General features: G+C 36.3%; 3 protein-coding genes and 1 pseudogene across 6 annotated transcripts; all 4 read right to left on the bottom strand.

Moving 5' to 3' along the window:
• Positions 1-151: 151 nt before the first annotated feature.
• LOC111789117 (protein yippee-like At5g53940) lies at positions 152-3,153 on the bottom strand. 4 transcript variants are annotated; one of them, XM_087121639.1, is made up of 5 exons: positions 2,901-3,153; positions 2,754-2,797; positions 1,211-1,319; positions 1,066-1,121; positions 152-343 (listed from the first exon to the last, which is right to left on the bottom strand). In XM_087121639.1, exons 1-5 carry the CDS (start codon positions 2,994-2,996, stop codon positions 184-186), a joined length of 465 nt encoding a protein of 154 aa, XP_086977765.1. In that variant the 5' UTR covers positions 2,997-3,153; the 3' UTR covers positions 152-183. The 4 variants fall into 4 exon arrangements, with proteins under 4 accessions (XP_086977765.1, XP_086977766.1, XP_023525530.2 ...); XM_087121640.1 differs by having other exon boundaries at positions 202-343; positions 1,049-1,121; positions 2,901-3,151; XM_023669762.2 differs by lacking the exon at positions 152-343 and adding an exon at positions 784-984 and having other exon boundaries at positions 2,901-3,151.
• A 1,490-nt stretch (positions 3,154-4,643) lies between these two features.
• LOC111789116 (ethylene-responsive transcription factor 4 pseudogene) lies at positions 4,644-5,454 on the bottom strand (annotated as a pseudogene).
• A 2,209-nt stretch (positions 5,455-7,663) lies between these two features.
• On the bottom strand, positions 7,664-10,128 carry PRPS20 (chloroplast 30S ribosomal protein S20). The gene is made up of 3 exons (XM_023669759.2): positions 9,883-10,128; positions 9,646-9,812; positions 7,664-8,087 (listed from the first exon to the last, which is right to left on the bottom strand). The coding sequence occupies exons 1-3, from the start codon at positions 10,037-10,039 to the stop codon at positions 7,857-7,859; spliced, it is 555 nt and encodes a 184-aa protein (XP_023525527.2). The 5' UTR covers positions 10,040-10,128; the 3' UTR covers positions 7,664-7,856.
• A 402-nt stretch (positions 10,129-10,530) lies between these two features.
• On the bottom strand, positions 10,531-22,526 carry LOC111789113 (ARM repeat superfamily protein). Its single transcript, XM_023669757.2, has 17 exons — positions 22,324-22,526; positions 22,163-22,226; positions 21,928-22,036; positions 21,588-21,650; positions 21,331-21,434; positions 20,705-20,771; positions 20,518-20,589; positions 19,925-20,086; positions 18,982-19,055; positions 18,791-18,888; positions 17,193-17,300; positions 15,179-15,276; positions 14,461-14,598; positions 13,155-13,202; positions 12,389-12,503; positions 11,340-11,440; positions 10,531-10,841 (listed from the first exon to the last, which is right to left on the bottom strand). The coding sequence occupies exons 1-17, from the start codon at positions 22,391-22,393 to the stop codon at positions 10,755-10,757; spliced, it is 1,578 nt and encodes a 525-aa protein (XP_023525525.2). The 5' UTR covers positions 22,394-22,526; the 3' UTR covers positions 10,531-10,754.

Here is a 22,526-nt window from a genome sequence, read left to right as displayed (position 1 = left end):
GGAAGGGAATGTAACCGTTCAAACCAGCGGTAGTAAATATTATCTGTTTTGACTTGTTTGGTATCACCATCAACCTCACAATTTTAAACCACATCTACACTTTCTATAAGAAATTATTCGATCCCCTACTCAACTAATGTGGGATCTTACGAGTGGATATAAGACGATGGATGACAGTAGTGGTCACCATATGTAGGTAGTGGTTGTAAGAGGTGAATAGTGGTTGGCAAAGGTCAGATGGTAGGCAGTGGTCACTATTTGTGGGCAGTAGACGGTGGTTGTTGGAGGTTGGTGATAGATGGTGGTGGTGGTGGTCGCCGGAGGTGGGTGGCGGACGGTTGTCCTGTGAGGCAAACAGTAGTAGTGATTGGTGTAGTCATCAGCAGTGGGTGTAAATTTTATATAATCAATAAAATATTACAAAATAGTATCTAAAAAAAAGCGATGAATATTACAACCACCACCCTCAACAACCTATACAAATATATCAATAAACACAAATACATCTCAAAATTTGATGAAATTTATTTAAATTAGAAAATGAATATGAAATCTGGCTTAATTAAGCTACAAGTAGCCATTTTAATCGGATATTTACAACGATGAGATTGTTAGATGAACACGACTCTCCACAATGATATGATATTGATTACCTTGAGCATAAGCTCTCGTGGCTTTGCTGTGGGCTCTCCAAAATGTCTCAATCCAATGGAGATAGTATTTCATCCTAAGATGAGTAATCCAACAATTTTTAATAATCACTGAAAATAATGAACAAGAAGAAAAAGGAAAAAGGCATGCCCATCTACATAGCTCAGCATTTACATACTCCAGACATTATTACATTATTTACAAACTCAAGCATTGTCATTTAGAATTATCATGATTCATTATCTATAGTAACATGGTAATGTCACACCCTAATTATCATTGCTATCACTGATACTAAGTCGAAAATTCAATGTGTCATCGACGATCCTCCCCCTGGTTCAACACAGGTAAAAAATAGTTGAGACTGCAAAAGATTTATACAAGTTAACCAACTTACAGACATGAGAAATCCACCTTTCAAGAACAAACTTGCCCTCCTTGTATTTCTGGCTCTTCTCATGTGCTGCGTCCTGAATGAAATAATGAGTAACAAACATGTTGACAGAGTTTTGGCAAATTATACATATTGGTAGCCACCCGACATGGAAGGTTCGCTTACATATTTCCACCCGACAATTTGGCCACATGTGCAACAAAATATGTCAGCTACTGTATGTAGTCCTGAGAGCATCATCCTCTCTTCCAATGCTCCGGAAGAAATGTTCATCCTTTATGAAGAACTCCAAAATGTAAGTGAATATAATCCATGCTTTGTAATGATAATAACATGGTAAACGATAAACATGACTATTTTGTATGTAACAAAGGGAAGAAAAAAAGCTTGTCTCTCTCCAACTCACCTGTAACAGCTTAAACCCATCGCTAATAGATATTGTCTTCTTTGGGCTTCCCCTCAAAATGCGTATGTGAGGGACAACTCCTATTATGCTTTATTCATCTCTATGGTTAGCCTGAATTTCCTTTCATAGCAGCCTACACTATACCCATATTTGGTCTCCAACTTATAGCATAGTTGAGTGCAGTAGTTGCTCAAACGAAAGTCAGCCTACAAGGAATCTCATTTCCAATTTTTTTTGTATAGTTTCTCTCAAATATGGAGTTCTCTCCACTTGCACGCTTAGTAGATAGGCTAGTTTGGGTACTTTTAGTGCTCTACTTGCAAACAAAAAGGGGAGGGACTTTTTCTTGTCTGCTTCTGGCTGTTTATCTCTTGGCCAATCCTGTGTTTCATGCCTGCTCTAAGCACGTAGAAGTTTACTACCACTTGATCCATGACCTTGTAGTCGCGGGCTGCTCAACTCCAAAATCTCAAAACTAAAGGACATTCATAATCAATCTCGACTGAAAAGATGAGGGAGGAGGGAATGACTAAAGCTCTACTAAAGGATAAAGGAAACCGATTGAGAAACTTGCATGGGACTGGCTATTCACTCATTTTTTTTCTGCTAATGTGCAGCAACGAGGAACCCACTGGTTGTTGGACTAACCTATGATGTGTTCCAGCGAAGCACCGGGTTGTTGGTAAGGAGCGTGAGCAGGTGGGGGACTCACACAAGTAAATGAAGAAGCTCTGTAGGGCCTTGAAGAAGTGTGGCGCTCCGTCTCGGAACCTTGTGGGGTTAGGAGTAAAGCATCTCGATGTTATGGCTTGATTGTTGATCATATCATACACTTACAATAGGAGAAAATCCACTCCTTCCCTTCCTCTTTTTGTAATTGAATAGGGTGACTCTCATCTTATTTATGTTATTTGGCCTTCAACTGATTTCACTCTTTCACCTGGTGAAGCAGCAAATTCATTTACTCTCTTATAAAGACTCAAGATAAATGAGACTGAACTACTAAACTAAACCTGATTTCATTTGATTCAAGGAAGAAAAGAACGTCAGTTAATCTATCTATGATGAGCTAAATGATAAATTATGATGATGAGGAGTTTGAGACACTAACATAACATCGATTAAGCCCTTATGAATCAAGGCCAATATCAATTCTATGCCTTAGTTTTAGCTACCTAAAATCTACATGAATCGAGACTTAAATAATTGACGATCTACAACATGAACATATAAACTAGTTCAATATGCGGGCAGTTTTGAGTGCATAGTGACCCAAATTATAAATCAAGATAGAAAACTCACACATGATTGAAGAGGTAAGCTTTTCCCCGGCGGCAATGAAAGGTCTGATCAAATAAGAGCGAAAAAGTTAGACGAAAGAGCAGCTGAAATGTAAAACAGTTACCGAACATTAAACAAAATCTGCGTTAAAAACAGATGTATACACACCCGAGATGCAAGGTCATCAGCGAGAGCTAACTGTGTATTGCAGAACTTGCATCTGTACGATCGCCCTTCCTTTTCCACAACAAAAACCCTTCCCATCGCTCGTTTTCCGACTCAGCTTCTACAGGGAAAGGATAGCGCCGCCGTCTGAAGCAACTACTGCTCCGTAGTAAACAGTAAAAGTAAGCTTGAATTGAGAGAATGTAATCCGGAGAAAAAGGAAACCGCGTTTTTCTCCTAAATTCGTCCATATTCCAGTAGACGAAGGACACGAGCATTGCCATTGTTGACGTGAAGAAGAAGCTGTAAGATTCGGCCCATTGGACATCCGTTTGGATCCGATGAACAAGGAGATGGGTTGAATATTGGGCCTCTTGTTCTCTCTTTTTTTTGTAATAAAAAAATTCCACTAAAATTTAGTTTATAAAATTTAAAATAAATGATAAATTATTAAAATGTCATAAAAATTTAAATTTTATAATTTCCCCTTGAAATATAAATTAAAATAACGTAATAATTATTTTTTAAAAAAAATTATTATTGATTTATCTTCAAGTTATAATTTTGATTTTTTTTTGACTTAAAAAGAAAAAGTGTGAAGACAGCATAAAAGGCGGTTGGTTACCTGACAACCCAACAGCATACAGCTTTAAAGCCGCCTCACGCTCCCAGCCGCCCCCATCTTTTTTAACAACCGCCTTAAAAATAATTAAATTTAAAAACAAAAAAAAAAAAGAATTAGTACACGTGGCAGTGGGAATCAAACTCACCCCAGCCCTAGTCTGAAATCTGCGGACGCGTCGCCTTAACTGTCTGTCCCTTTCAGACAACTCACCGCCACAACAGCCGGCCTACCAATTTTATCCGTACATCCACTGACGTGGTCCTAAATGATTGGGCGCCTTTCCCGGATCCAGCACCGCCAAAACACAGCCGCGTTGAGACGGGTTCCACGCCACGCGGATTACAGGTCCCACCCCTGACGCCACCTTCCGCCACGTGGACGCATCTCCTTTTGTTCCCCGTTTTAAAATGAAGATTTAGACTGGTTCCCTATAAATAAATAAATAATTAATTAATTAGAACCGCGACATTAAGAAAATATTTAAATAATTTGAGTATATTACAATTTTATTTAAAATAATGTAACGACAGGTGGTGGCGTGGCAGGAATTTACTTTTTTTTCTTCTTTTTTTTTTATGATTTTTTTTTTCTACGATTGGTTGAATATTTAAGTGGCGTATATGCCTGCCGCCTGCAACAATAATTAATATTTTATTTTGTGAAAAAAGTTTTTTAAGTAAAAAATTTGAGCCGTTGGATTAAGAATATCTTGTGGAAACGTGTCGGATAATGACGGCCACCATGGCGATCACGAGGGACGGTCAGATGGGCTCTGTAAAAAAGAGAAACACAGGAGTGCGCCCCCACGCCTACCCATCATGAACCTGCTGCGGTGCATTTTCTTTCACTCATTTATTATTTATTTTTTTAAAATATTACCCTCATTTTTATTACTTTAAAATATCGACCAAAATTTAAATTTATTTATAAAGAGTTATGGGCCCGCCGCCGCCCCCACGACGGCCGACGCGGGATACGGATAATTTATGGAAACACGCAATTTTTTTATTAAAAAAAACCCCCAAACGACAAGTCGGCTCTATTGTGATTCGTGCCGGCGACTCAAGATCTGCTGTATTCGTCCGACGTGTCGTTCTCGAGAAAATAGGGGAGAAAAGGAATTTAAATTTTTAAATAAAATTATCCATTAAAAGTGGAAGGAGGAATTCCTGTTATCTATACAACAACGCAGTTTTTTTTTTTCAATCTCATTTAAGGCAGAACATTTCATCAAACCTAAAAATGGATTACGGATATATATTAAATTTGAAAAATTAGATCCTCAGGCAACTTCCACCGCCGGAAGATTCAGGTCAAAATCAAACGGCCGTGATTTTTGTGAATCGTCGTCGAAATCAACTACGGATGATGAATCGGAATCGCTCGCCGATCCGCCGGCAACAGCGACGGTTACAGTCCGGCGAAAGTCGCTCATCTTCTCCGCTTGAGCGAACGCGTCGAAGAAGAAGATTGGACGGGAAATGGCCGGAGGATGGCTGCCATCGAGGAAGCGAGTGAGGGAAGCATCCGTCGGGGATGGAGCGGAAGAGGAGTCCACGGTGCTGCTCTCGCTGGGACTACTGCAAGCGGATCTACGAAACTTGTTGAGATATTCGTTCGGAGTTGGGAAGTTGGTTTTGGCATTAGCGCCTCGGAATTCACGCGCCGCTGCGTCGTAAGCACGAGCAGCTTCCTCCGCCGTGTTGAAGGTACCAAGCCAAACCCTAGTTTTTTTGCGAGGGTCGCGGATTTCCGCTGCGTAACGGCCCCATGGCCTCTTTCTAACACCTCTGTACCGGATCTCAACGGCGGCGGTTGAAGTAGATCGGACTCCGGCAGCCATTAATCGATTCTGTTTTGAAATGTAAAGAAACGTGGTTATAGAGAGGAATTGATACGAAATGAAATTCGGATGGGAAATTGGGGAAGGATTTAGGGTTTATATAGGCGGAAGAGAGAGAGAGAGGGAAAATAAAAGAGGAGTAATTTTGGAGCGTAGAAGAAGGAGCGTCTGAATCACGCACAAAGCACGTGCCCCATGCAGCCTTTGGAAAAAGAAAATGAAAGGAAACTTAGGTGATGAATATATTCAAAGCTCAGTCAACGAGGCGTTTGACCGCTCCCTTTCCTTGCCTCCCCGCTCCGCCGTCTCCTCCACTTGGGTGGTGGCGATTAAGTTCCAATTAAAATTTTTAAAATTTAACAGGCTTCAAAATTAGAAATTAAAAATTAAAAATTTAAATTAGGTTAGATTTTTTTTTTTTTTTTTTTGTTGAATTTTTGGAAAATGAAAATTTTGGACGGGTAGATGTGTTGCCAATTTTTTTTTGTCCCATTAGAGTTACAACTCAACTTAATTTTAATTTTAAAATTATTACAAATATTATAATATTTGACATTTATAATCGATATTTGTATCTTTCCAACTCAATATATATATATATATATATATATATATATATATATAAATATACGAAAAATTAAGACGGTTTATTTCAATATCATGTAATCATGACGTCAAATTTTTTTATTTTATTTTAATAACCAAAAGGAAAATTGAAAATGGAAGTGTTAAGCATATTTAGTACTAAATTATACTTTACCATATATATATATATATATATATTATTATAAGATATTTGTCTACGATAGATATTTTTTTATTTATTGTTTTTTCTATTTATTATTTTTTTATATTCTTATAATTTATTTAATTATCAAACATTCTTCGTTACAAATTGTTAGAAGGCAAAGGTAATGTAATATTGTGGTGAGGGAAGAATTAGTAATTGAATATAAAATAAATAATTAAAATGCGGGCAGAGATAAATAGAGGGGCGGTGGGTGTGGTCACGTGGGAGGTTTGGTTCGTGGGTGCCACCGGTAACCGGTTGCTGACGGCAACTTAAAGAAAAGGAAAATGGAAAAAAACTGACAATTTTGGTTGTGATTGCGGCGCCGCGTGGGATCCTATAACTTCTTTTGAAATTGGATGGACAGTCATGGGAAGACTATCTTCTCATCTAACGGCTCTACTTGCCTCTAGATTCTGATGCTGCCACGTCATCTCTACTTCATTACCTTTCTATCATCTCTCTTTCTGCGTGTACGCTTCTTCTTTTCCTTTCTTTTCTTTTTTGTCCTTTTTCTTTATCATAGAGTGACATGAAGTTTTTAAGTCTTGACATAGGCTTGTTGAATGGTTGGGTAGGGCCCTCAGTTATAATCTCGAAAGTTTGGGTTCTAAAGTAAATTTGAGCATGCGATTCTAGAGTCAAGTCATATGAAACTCGTCAAATTTGGTGTCCATCGGACACGAAACAGACGAACGTCGACATTGTATGTCCGTTCGTCAACATCATATTTATATCTGCTAGACCAAAAACACTTCGAAATGTACTTGGAGGCATAGTATTAGCCCACTATCTGGTTGGATCAAACATGTGTTAGAGGTTATGAAATGGTATGTGTTAGAGGTTGGATCAAACACCCACTATCTGGAACGAAGCCTATAAATGAGAGTCCAATGTCTCGATAGAACCTAGATGGATGAAAGCTCGGGATGTCCCAATATTATGAACACATGGGCTCATTTTTTATTGCCATGGCAGAGTGAGCTACGATGACCAACGACATCCCGTGACTTGGGATGGCATCGAGACATGTGAGCCACGTTAATTGGAAACCAAAATGAGAATTGAAATGTGACATTGCACCGAGAGACCTTGGCCCCAAGTGAATGCAAAGTCAAGTCAAATGACTTGGCTAGAAGCAAGCTAGTTGGGCCACAGAAGATTGAACATCCACACACAAAATGTATATGGGGCTTGAGTTCGACTCAAAACTTGTCGGCGTCAGGTGCAACCCTCCCTACTTCTAAGAAATGAACTGAGAGTTTTGTGGCATTCAAAGGCTAAATCGGAGTGGGGCTGATTTCATTTGTTTGGTATAGGTCTGTTTGGAGTAGTCTTACTAGCCTTGGATTGGGTTCTAAGCTACAATACATCTAGTTGGTTAGGGCCAACAACTACGGTAGGTCTCCCATTGACTGTCTAGGACAAGCTTAGCAACTTGGATGTGTTTTTGAGTTTTATTCACCCTTAAAACAAGCTTTTGTTGAAGTTAAAATTGTATAGAACCATTAACAAAGAGCAGATGATATAGAAGTGAAACTTCAGCAGTAGACAAAGAACAACATTCAAACTAAATATCAAAATAAGAGAAACAGATGAAGGAAAATGAAACAAACTTGTCAATATCTGATCTGATCTGATCTGATCTGATCTTCCCACTCCTTCTTCAGCCCCATTAGCTATGAGAACAAGAGGGTAGCATCAGGCAGCTGCTGGTGAGGTAGGGGTGTACCAGCCATGGTGGATCTCTACAGCTTTCTTTCTTCTGGCTAGCCGAGATTTTCGATGTGCTGCAGTGTTTCGGTGTAATGTTCCGACTTTCACGGCTTTGTCGATCACCGAGTATGCTTCTGCTATGAGCTTCTCAATTGGAAGGACTTCCTCTGATTGTGCTTCAGGTTTCTTCTTCAGATCATCTAAAGCTTCCATAGCCTGGAATTGTATGAGAGAAAGAATAGTTACCAAAAGAAAAATGAATGAAACTCGAAAAGGATTAAGCTACAACACTTTCATTTTCTTGGAAGGATGACAAACGAGAACTTCGCAAACATATATATATATTGATATCCGCACTTTAACTATTCTCTCGAGACAACTATATCATCCTACTATATTTTGTGGCCAAGGTCCCTCAAACAATATTACATTTCGGGTAGGTGGCCATCTAATTCCTTAGTTTTATAAACACAACCCTTTCGACCACTGGACCAATCCGTGGTGGCTAACGTTGCAAACATAATTAAACATTTGCAAGAGACACCAAAGTAAAAAAAAAGAAATTCGTCCTAGGTGCATAAGATTCTCAAACTTAAGATTATTTCAAGAAGGAACTCCAGTAACACAAAAGGTCGCTTATTACTAGCACAGGGAAGGGAAAAGATGTTAGTAATATTACACAGCTCTCCCATTGTAACAGCCCAAGCCCAAGCCCACCATTTGTAGGTACTGTTCTCTGTGAACTTTCTCTTTTGGGCTTCCTCTTAAGGTTTTTAAAACGTGTCGCTAGGGGGAGGTTTCCACGTCTTTATAAAAAATGCTTCATTCCCCTCTCCAACCAAGGGGACCTCACATCCAAAGTTGAAACAACAACAATTATCACCAGCAACTAAATATTCGAACAATTTGGCCAAGCCAAACGCCATTCAAACACGTCAATTTGGTCTTTACCAACAAGAAAACCATCTAGAAATCCCATCTCTAGCCCATCAAAAAGTTCTATGCTGAAGCAATTCACCTCTGGACAAGAATATTCAATCATCTATAATAGCTGCCTAACTATTTTTGTGAGTCATTTTCCAATTCTTCATCAAGTATGGATGCTTGATAGTTCATACTGAACAAAATATACCAAGGATCATTATTTAGTTCTCTACATGAGAAAATTAGTTTAGTTGCTTTGACTTCCCTGTAGTAGCCTACATTGTCGTTTCATGTCTTATTTGGGTGGTGGGTAGCGTTTATAACTATTTTTTACAAACAAGAACTTCAATTGATCAGATTTTCATATCAAGCAGCACACTCAACAACAAAGCAATCAAGCCAACAAGCTACGATCGACCTTGGCAAACAAAATCATACAAAAAAATAGCACGCATCAAGCATCAATTCTGTCCAAGGAACACACAGAAGTACTTAACCCCTTCAGTTCTGATACAGTTCAGTTTTTTAAAAGTGCTTAACAATTAGGCAAATGCCAGCCAAAACGAAAATCACCAAGAACTTCAACTTTCCAGTGCCAAAAATAAAGCTTCTAGAGAAGGAGGGGAGCTGTTAGGACTTGGGCTGGTTTGTTTCAAATAGAAATACTCAATCAAAGATGAAACAAATTCTGGAGTGCATAATTCTCAGACAGAACACACCCAAATTTATTCTCCACATTATCAACAGATACATTAGATTCATTTTCATTTTCAATTTCACGAGCGATGGATTTCATCAGTTCCGAGAGAATTCCATAACAAAAATCTGAAAACCAGCCAAAATTAGGTACCTTCTTCATTCTGGTTCTGATTTCGGACTTCCGAGCTTTGTTATAAGTGCGTCTTTTCTCAGCCTGCCGGGCTCTCTTTGCAGCAGAATCAGCCTTTTTCTGAGGAGCCGCCTCGCAAACCACAGAGTAACGAAGTGGCCTCTGAGCTCCACTCATCGACAGGCACCCTAAACGAAAATGAACCAAAATAAACCCCAATTCTTCAAGAAATCAAAGTAGAAGATAGAAAGAAGTTACCATCGGAGAAGGCAGAAACTGAAATATTGGACGAGAAACTGAGAGATTTGAGAGCCAAAGAAGACGAGGAAACAGGCAAACAGGAGGAAGAAGCATTAATGGAAAGATTCCCGAACTTAGAAGGAAGAGCAAAGCAACTAAATGAAGCCGCCGCCATTTTTCGCTGGGCAATTCACGAAGCTCCACAGTTTGAAGAATGGCGGTTCTATTGCACTTCTGTAGGTGCTTATCCACTGGAAGAAGAGCTACGCAGTATCGGTTTATTTTCCGTTATTTTTGGGTGTTTGGATTCCAGTTTTGTATATCCCCAACCAGGTTAAGTTTTAATTCCAACCCCACATAAGAGCCAAGGAGAATTTATTTCCAGCTTTTTCATTCATATTTTTTAATAAGTTAATATATTTTTATATTAATTTTATATATTTTGATAAAATACAAATAAAGATAAAAAAAAAAAAATTATTGAAATAAGTTTATTAATATTGACTCATATTTTTATAAATTTGAACCCTTTTTTTTTTTTTTTTTTTTTTTTTTGGCTAAAATTGTCTATTTTAAGTTATTATATTTAAATAAGTGATTCAAACAATTGGATTAATTTTTTTCTTAAAAAAAAGTTTTATATGAAATATTTAAAAAAAAAAAAAAAAATTGACTTAAACAAATTCATTGTCCCAAGCAAATTTGAATAAGCAATCCATTCAGGAAACTGAACAAAGTAGAGAAATATTAGTGCACACAATCCATGGAAAATGCTCAATCTAGTTTCAACTTCTTCTGTGAACTCCTCGGATCAACTAGAAACCAAAGATGCAACTACCCTACGAACCATTGTATGTAAGGCTTGCTTACTTTTGATCCATACTGTACTCCTAAAATCTCTCAGCTGTCATTATTGCTGGTTGAGTTTCCAGTTTTCTTCTACTAAGATATGGACCATTTTGAACAGCTTCCTGCAACTGCAGACAAACCCGTGTAACGATTAGTAGGCATATAACCACTACGAAGTTCGAATTTTCAAACTCAAACAGCAGAATTACACACTACTTTTTTCCCAAGTAAGACGACAAAAGGCTTGATTCAGACATTGAGACAGCATAAAGCATATAACGTCGATCAAGGGGTTAGATGTTCAAATCTTCACCCCACATTAATTATAAAAAAAACAATAAAAGGATGTATACAAGATAAACTGAAAACATGGAGATGGCCTTTCCGGGCTATCTGCTTAGTTTTGTTTTTGTTGTTTTTCTCCCTTCCTTTCCTATTTTAAGGTATTATTGCATAGCCATATACATATTATATCAATTAGATTTTTCTTTCTTAATCAGACATGAGCCATACAACCAGAGCCAGTTTTGTGAGCACTACTAGAAGGAACTGCCTTGAAAAGGAAAATGTTGAAGAAAAGGATGGAATATTTATGCACAAGAGTTCATTTATGCATCCCATCTAACCTTCGAAGCTATTCCAGCAAGGGCAGGATCGCCCGTAAGCCTTGTTGAAGACATGAATGTCTTATGGATAGCCAAACAACAGTTATATCTAGCTTCCATTCCTGAAAAAAAAAATGAAAAAAAAATTATATATATAAATAATAATAAAATATAAACCATGTGATTGAGATTAGCATCAAACATAGGGGGAGGATCGCTCAAATCTATCTAATTACATGCCAACCCGTGCATGAAATATTTGTTTCAAAAGAGTTTATGAATCTCACAAAAGCAGATTCATACAATAAGAAATGCGTTCATACATGAAGAATTGCATCATGAAAGACACTCCTGAAATGCACACCAAAAAATAGCGGCACCCTACATTACATTTTTCATAATGATATAATGCATGTCAATGTATTGAAATAATTAGACTACAAAAAAGACTGAACGACACCAAGATATGATTCAGAAATAAATGCTAATAAATGTCTTTGATCCAACAACAGACAAGAACAGCAAAGGGATTTAATCAATGGGAGCAATTGTAATACCCAACAGCATATTTCGAATTGCTTGGAGTTCGTAGGGTTGCTTTCACAGGGTCTAGAAAGCAATATATTTAGCAAACTTGTTATTAACAAGTGGGTGAATATGATTTGCAAGATTTTGGATATTAATTTGAAGAAAGGAAGTTAAAATTGAACATGAGCATAGGCCATCAACAATAATTCTTTTCTGAACATGCTTAGAACATTTCGTTTGAAACTGTGACACTGGAAGAACTAATGTTCTATACATCTGAAGAACATTGCAGGTTTGCATGCCAACGGCTAATACAAAAGCTTGAGAATGCTTAACTATGTCGCAACTAAAGAAATCAACAACCCTTAACTGGAACACCATAAAAGGAGGAGAATGCTCGCTTAATTATATTACTGTTAAATTCCTGAGATAAATACCTAATTAAGTAAGAATTATGCTTGTAGCGACCGTGGGATTTCTAATGATGCATACACGACAATCATGAAAAAAAGATGGATGCAAGGGAGAGCAAGCACATATACCTATTTTTGTAGTCTCGGTACTTGCATCAGAAACTATATTTATTATGTCTTGTTTCGAGCAGATTTCCATAAGGCACCACGGTCGAGCGACCAACCCAGTTATCATTCTATAACTCTGAAGAAAAAGTTGTGTTAGCAAGTCATATAAATTTAAATACATAGGAAACTAGAACCCACATAGTTTCTTGCCCAGGATAATACTAAACCCATAACCAAGCAACCTTCTTACTGGAAGTTGAGACTTCCTAAACAAAAAACAAACTAAGAAAATTGTCTAGACCAAGGAAGACCCATTTGATGCAAATTTATAGGATGTGCTTCTAAATAAGATATTTATCCTCTAAACATCAAATGTCTTGCTATGCCTAATTTACATGAAAAAACGCAAAGTACTACATATCTATATCAAATCTTCATACATGCACCCATTTCTATGCGTTCATATCCATGTTTTTTAGCATCTGCGTTCTCATTTTTTATGAAAAATAGGCCTCCATGCCAATGACCATACGCTAAGATTGCAAGTTACCCCATCCACAATAATAAAGGATGATAAATCATCGTGAACAAGAACAGACATTTTGAATTCTTTGCACCTTGCAGACTATTTTTAATTTATGTCCTCTTAAGAGTATTGGCTTGACCAATATCATGTATTTTTATCTTTTGGGAATTTTTCTACAAAACTAAGATCAAGATTCTTTAAGGCCAGTTAAAAGACAGGTAAAGAGTGTTGGAAGTAACAAAAAATGACTGAAACACTCACCGCCAAGCGAATCTCAGAGTCCTGTTGAAGGACAGCTAGAATAAGGCCCTGCCATAGCAGCTTGTTAAGACTTTTAAAAACTATGATCATGAAAGAAATGAAGAACAATGTCAAAATTGTTGCTTGCTGAAGATAATTAAGTGAAAATAGGTCAATTTGTTCAGTTGAAGCAGTCTTGAGTGAAAAAGGATGATACCCTCCAGACTCTAAAAGAACACTAAAAACATCTTTCCATAAGGCTTAACAACAGTGATAACCAAGTAATGTATGAAGCATCACATCATATATCTTGGGAACAATGCTTTATAATGCGTTCAATTCAAGGCATAAGCCTTGAGGTAAGGAGGAAATATTGCACCTCAAGGGTGAGGCGGAAACATTGCGTCTCAAGGCTTATGCCTTCAACACATAAAAAAAGACCTACGCCTGTCCATGAACGCCTCTGAGGCTACAGGGCATAAGCCTTGTGTTCATTGGTAGTGAGCTATAGGGCCATGAAAATATCTGAGAGAACTTAAAAATGCACTGAAAACTAAGAAGGCATAAGCAGTTCAATTGGTTTACTTAACAAACAAAAAAGTTTTCACCTTGCTGTGTTATTTTAAAATAGAGCTAACTGCGAGTGTCTGCATTAACCAAAGAAAAAAAACTGCAAGGTAGCTAAATCTTTGACAACACAAGAAGGTGAATTTTGTTTTATTTTTTCCCCTTCACTCTTGTTCTCTTTTTGTTTTTATTTGTTCACGGTGAGTTTTATTCTTTTTCCTACTTTACCTTTGTTTTCATTTTGATTAGATTCTTATTAACACAAGCAAGTTAGATGTAGTAATGAATATAGATGGACTATTGAGATATTTTCCTTTATAGTTATTAATTTTCGAGTATGTTTTGTACTATTGTAATGTTACATCTCATACTGCCTCAAGGCTTATGTCTTGCTTCTCGAGGTTGCCTTGAGGAATGTTTTCTAAAACATTGCTTAGCAACCAAATTAATTTCACGAACAGACAGCAATTCTTATTTCAAGAATCTGTTACACTTCGAAGCCTGTGGACCAACATGTTTGATATATGAACTTAACTCCATTACCATCAGCTTAAGCATTTTGTTTTAATTCTAACATGTAAGGAAACAGAGGAATGTCTAATCTTGTCAAGTGAGTCAGAAGGATTGGCTTGAATTGGAATGACATATATTCTGCAACTAAAGCAGATTAGATATCCAATTCCAAATTACTTTAGATAGGAAACATACTTGAAGCAGGAAAATATTATCAAAAGAAATAAACCCTAAACCCTTCACTCACTGATGGCGTCATTTTTGGACTTCTGGATGCAGTTTGATAAATTAAGTCCCGTAAATTTTCTTCTGCATTATCATTCAGCAGAACATCATTCTCAGATCGAGTTTCACCAAAGATGTTACCAAGAGCGTGCATGGCTGCCTGTATTGACAGTTGAAAATATAAGTGAAATATTATAGGTACATAAAGCACATATCATTAGATACTCGCCTAGGTTTGAGTAAATGATTGGCGATGGCATATTTCAGTTCACATTCTATCACAAACATCTTTTTAAAAAAAAATCCTTTCCGTTGTCAATATAACGCTTTACACAAAAGATAAAGAGTTAATGATTTTTGATAAATAGAAAACCAGTGCAAAAAGAGAATAGCAACACTTACAACCTTACAATCCAAAAAATATTCATAATTCCATATTTTCTGTTAAAACCATGGCATAGCAGGGAAGATACCACTGTTCCACATTAATCATTGTTGAAAACATTATCCCTCTACTCTCCCACTAATAAGCCTTGCAAGAACTTTAGCGAAGAATTTTGTCATCCGAGAAATGTCTAGCTTCCAAGGGATTTTCCAAACTTAATCATTTATAAAGCAAGCTGAAACATCTAGTTTTTTTACCATATACTTACCTTCCCAAATGGTTTAACGAAAGAAACTGGGGTGAAGAAAACGATGGCATAATCGCAAATATAAGTCAAAGAGCTTAACATACTTACCAGCTGTTTACCATGTTCATGCCGATCAAACGCTGCGTTAATTACATACTTCACACAAGTTGGATAACTTGACAGCAGTAAAGTGGCTCCCCATTTGCCTGAGACAAATTTGATCTATACATGTTGGCTTTTGGGGATGAAATGTTTATAAAGGTCTAAATAAAATGTTAAAATGATGTAAAACACCTTCAGGCACGTTTGGTAACTTCCATTTATTGTTACTCGTTTCCACTTTTTTAATAAAGAAAAATAGAATTATCAATTACGCTTGTTAACTGTATTTTGTTTCTTGATCTTTCATTTTTATTGAATAATAAAAAATAATTAAAAAAATAGAAACGGGTTTGATAACCGTTGTTCTTGTTTTCTAAAATGTTTAATAAAAAAGGTAAAAAAAAAATTATAAGAAAATTCGTTCCTTGAAGAATCCACGGAAAATAAATGTTTTTGGAAGCACCATTTCCCGAAGAAGACATTCATTTTGTTAATAAATTGAGCACTAACAAATCACTGGGGTCAAACAGATAATCAGTGAGCTTTTGTGGCTAATAGACAGATTATTGATGCATCTTTGATTGCTTATGAGCGAATAGATGAGATACATCGACAGATGGAATCGGTTATGGTGATCAAACTAGATATTGGAAAGGCTTTTGACAAGGTTGACTGGAATTTCCTAGACCTTATTCTGCAAGCAAAGGGTTTGGGCATCTGAGGAGGTGGAATAGGGGTTATATGCCATCTACTAACTTCTCCCTCTTATCAGTGGAAACCCCTTGGTAAGATCATTGCTTCTCGACGCCTAAGACAAGGTGTACTTCACACTTCCTTTTTACCATTGTTATGGACGCTCTTAGCAGAATTCTCTCCCTCGCGAAAATGAAAGGTTTGATTAAAAGGGTTTGAAGTGGACAGGGTAGATCTTTGCTTATCGATTACTCACCTTTTTTGCCATCCCCTGATGTCTATCACATTAATAATTTGTTCAACACCAATAATGAGTTTAAGGAAGCATCTGGGATGAATATTAATTGTCAGAAAACTGACTTTTTGGGGATTAATCTTGATACTTCTCTTGCAAGAGGCATTGGCAGCGAAATGGGGTTGCAAAATTGGAAAGTGGCCTGCTGATTATTTGGGTTTGTCTCTGAATGGTAAGCCAAAGTCTCAATACCTTTTGGATGCCAATAGTTGAAAATGTGCTCATATTTCAAAGTAAGGTCGACTGACTCTCATACAAGCTATTTTGGCTTATCTCCCCATCTACCATCTATCCTTTTCTCCTATTCCCTCAAAATCATCAGCATTCCTTTCTAATGTGTTCAATGGTCATCCATTCAAAAAAGAAAGGAAAATCCTTTGGCTGAATTTTATCTGGGCTTCCTTTTGGTCTACTTGGAACAAGCGCAATTCCCATATCTTTAAAGACAAGAAATTAAACATACACTCCTTTCGGACATCTATTACTTTTGGCTCTCTCTTAGTGTAAATCGATTGCTCCTTTTGTACCTATAGTTTATCTTCTCTCACGACCAATTGGGCAAGTTTTTTGCAATTCATTGGATAGGAACTTATCCTTAAGTAATTTTCATCATATCAATGAAATGTTATGGTTTCCTATTAGAAAAAGATATCTACTACAAACCCCTTCTGAAAAGTAGAAACCTTAATAGTTACTGTACATTGCATTCTCATTGTAACAGTCAAAATCAGATCATAGATATTATTAACCAAAATGCCAATAGTTTCTAAGCATCCAATACTTATCTTAGTGGGTATATACGAGCTTTCATGTTCATAGTTTTCCATTAGGAAGGGAAAAAATTAAAAACAAGATAATATCTAACATGTTCTAAAGAGGTCGAGGTTTATTTTCTGGAGTCCTCATGCATTTAGAAATACATGCCAACTTCACTCTATCTCTTATTATAAAAATGGTAACAGAATGTCACAATCCAGTTGCTCGCATTAAATAAATAAATCTTAAACTACAAGTGGCAGTAGCTATACTTACTCGAACCAATTTGACCCAGTGCTTCGAATGCAGATTCACATACATTTACATCCTGGCCGTCAGATGATCCAAGAATTTCATCTATAGCAGATATTAAAATTCGTACACCTGAGAATATCAAAGCAAAACAAGAAACTATCAAAAGATTTCTTTGTCCTACTGATAATGACAAAATTTACAGATTAAGAAGACTAAATTAGGCAATAGGGTCACCTGTATTAGGTGATTATAGATTACTGTCAACTGCTTTCAACACAATCAATTAGATTGTGCTAATCTCTCAAGTGATTTTCATATTTTTGAATTTGTACAGCAAGAAAATCGATCATAAAAGGCTCTCAGTCTAGAAAACCCTTACTCGTAAAAGTAAATAATCCAACTCATAACCTGGGTTGGACATTGTTCGTGCAATTTTTCTACCTAGCCTTGCAATTTTTTTTGTAATTTTTTATCTAAATGATATTTATGCAAAACTTGAATTGAAAATATAATAAAAGGCACATGATTCCTTCTCTAAGAAACATGGACTCAATACAACACAGGCACATCGATTTCTAAAAATGTAGGACAGAGATATGTTCTGGACAGTTTTTTTATTATACTTCATCATAGATAAAAACATAGAAAGTCAAGTCAACTAACTATATTTTAAGAGCTTCAAAATATAGAAGAATTTAATTGGCCATAGCGTGATGAAGAAGATGTCATCCTAAAGGATTAGAAATTGTTATAGAATCCTCTCTCCTTTTCTTTTAGAACTCAAAGGACACAATTGTATAACCTATAAAACAGATCAAGGTCAAGTAAGGTCGTTCACTCCTTTTCTTTTATAAACTTTTTAGGTCTGGCTTTATTTTTAGCTGTGTCCAAAACTAGATAAAAAAAAAAAAGAATAAATATTACCCATGTTTTTAGCATGTCAGACATGTTCGGAGTGTGTCCAGACGAACATGTGCATGATCAACATATTGAACACAACTCTTTTATGGAAAATATTCACACTCTTTATTAAGTCCAATCGAAAAGAGACTACAAGACACTCGGTAGAAACTACTACACTTTGCTTTGCTTGAAATTTCTTGGGATGAAAAACTTAGTAGGGTGAAAGGGTATTTTTAGTAGAAGCTAGACAATATAGACCATATTGATATTCTAGATTTATTCCTAAAATGTCTACATATTCTTTTTCCTAAAATATGTGGACATTTTTATTCTTAAAATATCTAGACATCTATATTTCCAAAATATCTAGACAATGGGCTCATACAATTATTGGGCTTGACCCTATTGGACTAGTGGTGATCTTTTAACACGTGTTTTGACACAGAAGCTCTACCTAAAACAGAGCTAAAACAGTGTAATGCTTCCTAGTTCTTTCACATAGGTTATATATAGATGTGATCTTCATGATCTATATGTAGCTTTTATATCCATGGTGCCAAAACGAGTAATCATAGGTCCAAGGGATACGAGTGTCCCAAAGTAAAACTTGATGGGAAGAGGTTTGGAATGTGAAAATTGAAATTTGACAAGTTAAGCTAATTCAATCTAATTCACCTTTTTCTAATAAAATGAAATGCAGTAAACTTATTGCTTACAAGATTCATCTACAAGCGAGAAAATATTCTCTTTAGACAAAAGTCTTCCACTAATGACCATTGCTCTGGATCTTAATATAGACTCTGCCGACCGGTTGCTGCAATATACAACAAAAAAATTAAGAACACCATCAATATCCAAAGTCAGACCACTAGCTTGTATAACTGAAGTTTATAATTCTCTTCAAAACCTGATTATAGAGCTTAGTTGTTGGAGAAAGCTGGTCCTTGGCAAAAAATTTGTACCGTGTTCAATCTCCACTAACTTCATCAATTGGAAATATAATAAAATTATGTTATAAATTGCATAAAAAGAAAATCAATTATATCAGAATGAAAATTTTCAAGGTGGGATGATAAAACAAAGGAAGAACAAAAGAGAGCATGGTGTAACTCATGATGATTGCTCTAGCTCTATCAGGCATGCTTGAGTAAAAATATATCCTGGCCATAATTCTAATAGATTCCCAATCTGGAGATAATAAATCAAGAAAATATGGACTGCAAATTTATTGGAATGTCGAGAAAAATTATGAAGTTACTGAAGAATTAAAGAGGCTTAGTTGGCTCACAAGACCAGTTCAAAAACATGCATGACTTACAAACCCTTCCCACCTCCATTATTTATAACCACCCTGCTAGCGAACTCTTTATCTAATGATCAATATAACCCTAACATCGTAATATTATTCCTAACAATTATTTTAATAACATTCTAAACAAATTCTTTGCGTTAGTTTTGCCAAAAGCAAGCAAGGCTACACTGCCATGTCAAATTGCCCATTCCACTTCATCTACAATGATCAACCATAATGATTTTTCTTGCATGATCAAACCACTAAGCAACTACCATCTTGCTTCTTAACTAACAACAGGAAGTCAGAGAGGCAGCTCATTCAGCCATGACAATTCAAATCATGTCTGTTTCAAATTCATGTTAAGAATATGTTGTTGGATATCACAATAACCAACTTGTACGAGTTTAATAACATTTACAAAAAGAAAGAAAAAAACTGAAGGGATAGCATAATTTCTAACACCATTTTTACTAATGTCTATCAAGACCAACAATAAAAACAGACGGGGGATACACATGTTAGTGAACAAGAAATCAGGGAGTAGGAGATAGTAAACCTCGTACAAGAGCTCCAACACGCTTAAAGTTACAAGTGTGTCGTTTGAGTTGCTGATTTCACTTTCCAGTAGGTTTAGTAAATTTGAATTGTATACTGCAGATGCCACAGAGCTAGAAACTGAAAACAGTTTCACTATCAAAGCCATAACTCGGACTCTTCCCTGGGAAATTTTAATTTCAATAAGAATCAGAAACACAAATTATTAGTAACTAAATCCCTGTTTGATAAAAAAAATTAGCCTCATTATCTACTCTTTACAGGTGTTTTCAAAAACTACAAAATGCAGTTTTCAAAAGCTTCGTTTTGTTTTTAAAATTTGGCTAAGAATTCGAATATTTTCTTAAGGAAGATGGATCCCTGTCGTAGAGAAATGATAAGAAAACAAGTACAAATTGAAAAAATGGCACTGATGCTAAAAAGAGACAATGAATAAACATAAACTTCTTGAGGGAAAATAAATAAATAAATAAACATGAGCTCTATTAAAAGAGAGCATGGTTGGAGGAATTTTTCTTTAAAATGATATTCAGCAAGCATCAAGTGTTGCACAATAAAATAAATATCTCAAAGTCAAAGTACCCGCTACAATACCAGAGATGAGCATGTTGAAGCTACAGTTCCTAGGTGTGTTGCTTCCGTTTTATTTGTTGGGAAGATGATTTCCTACAGAGCAATAAATTACAGTTAGTTTTGGCAAAAAAATATTTATTGTAACAAGATGCAGGACAAGTTAACCATATTGAGCAGATAAATAACCGCTATAGTATATTATATGTACCATCCCCTTTGGAAATGCAGCTAATTTCTTTATTGCATCCATTGATGAGTTAGCAACTTGTTCGTTACTACAAAAAAGAGTGACAACCTCACGCTTAGTTCCACACCAACATAAAAACAGATGAAACTAACGGATTCAGAATCTAAAGAAAGCTGATATTTTTTTCTTCCTTTTTTGGAGTTAACAACATGAACGTTGAAAATGCAAGGAACACCATCATTTGTTCCAATATTGAGGGCTTTAAATAGATTTGCATAGTTTAGGAGTTTTATCAGGTCAATGATGCTTAACACAAAGAAGCTGAGGGACAGGTGGGAAGTTCGTGGGGTTGAGAACCCCTAGACCCATAAAGGAATCATAGAATTCAATTATATAACAGTTTTGCAGCATTAACAAAATGTTCCTAAGTTGTAAAAGAAGTGTGTATTGGATGAATAATTCGACAGTTCTTTGATGATTCGAGAAAGCTGTGCTATTTATAGTTTCAAACTTAAAGTAAGGTTTTAAGTAGAAAAAATGTATGAACAATAAGTATTTAATTAAAAACACACAGGCACTATACTGGTACCATCCAAGGCTCAATCACATTCATAGTTTAATTCACAATCATCAGTATGTGTTCTTACCCATTGAGAAGGCACTCAATCAAAAGTGGATAGATGTTATAGTCAACAATAAGTTGTGGGGCCAACTGAGTAGTCGGATCGGTCTCCTCCAGCAGGCGAGTGACCTGGAGATATTTAGAATTCTTAGTTTAAGAACACAGAAGGCTATAACTAGCATAGTGATAACAAACAATGAAGTTCAAAAAGAAAGGGAAAAGTAATTGACAAGAAAGAGGGATAACTAGTTTAAGTTGAACATAGCAGCAACAAAAACCTACCGTTTTACAAGCTAAGCCTCTAACTGCTTGAGAATCTGCTTGTAGTCCAACCTGTACAAAGGGCTGCAGGAGGAGGGGGTATAGAAACAATCAATACAACGGACAGACCATGAGGCACATCCAGGGATTCTAATAACATGATTGGAATTACTATTGCAGTTGAACAAAATAATGGGGGATTTCAATGAATTTAAACTCAATCAACTAGGCCCGCAATATCGATAAACATGTAAAGAATTAAATGTCAAAAAAACCTCCCCCATGGCACCCTATTCTCTGTAGTATCAGAAAACTCAGCACATCCCAAACATGAGTAAAAATACAAGGGAAGTGTACATACCATATAATGTGGTATAAGTGAAGCACCATACTTGGTTTTGAATATCCTGTCGAGACATGCAACCAAAGTGTTTTCCAAACCAGGAATTTCCGCTTTTGCTTGTAAAGCACTTGAAGAAGAAAACAGCACCACGTCAACAAAGAGAACCAAAAGAGCAATGAAAATACATAAAAGAAAATTGAAAAACAATCAATCAAACAAGAGATGCTTCGATTTTCATATCGTGTATAAATACTTGATTACGACGGGAAGGGGAAAGCGGCTGAAGAATTCCTTCACCGACGCATCAGTCCGAACACCTTCACAAATGGGAAATGATTAACGATGTCAGATTCTCATGCATTTTCAGTAGAATATGTAGAATTTGAAGTTGAAATTATGTATCAGATGGTTAACCGGGATAATTTGCGAAATCTGCAGCTGCTTCGAGTAGCTGAGTCGGATCATCCACAGCAAATTCCTCCATTTCTATGCCCAGAGTTTTCGTGTGAAAGTAAAAAAAATGGAAAGAAACTATAGTTGAAAGGGACTGTGCAGAGAATTTTCAGTCGGCTTTTTCCTTGAAGAAGACGAAGCACACCGCCTAAGAAAAGTATTTT

The sequence above is a fragment of the Cucurbita pepo genome, chromosome 2 (genome assembly GCF_057944985.1).
Source record: "Cucurbita pepo subsp. pepo isolate OVF chromosome 2, ASM5794498v1, whole genome shotgun sequence".
Lineage (NCBI taxonomy): Eukaryota > Viridiplantae > Streptophyta > Magnoliopsida > Cucurbitales > Cucurbitaceae > Cucurbita > Cucurbita pepo.
Note: the sequence above shows the minus strand (reverse complement) of the source record. Positions and strands in the feature narration are given on the sequence as shown.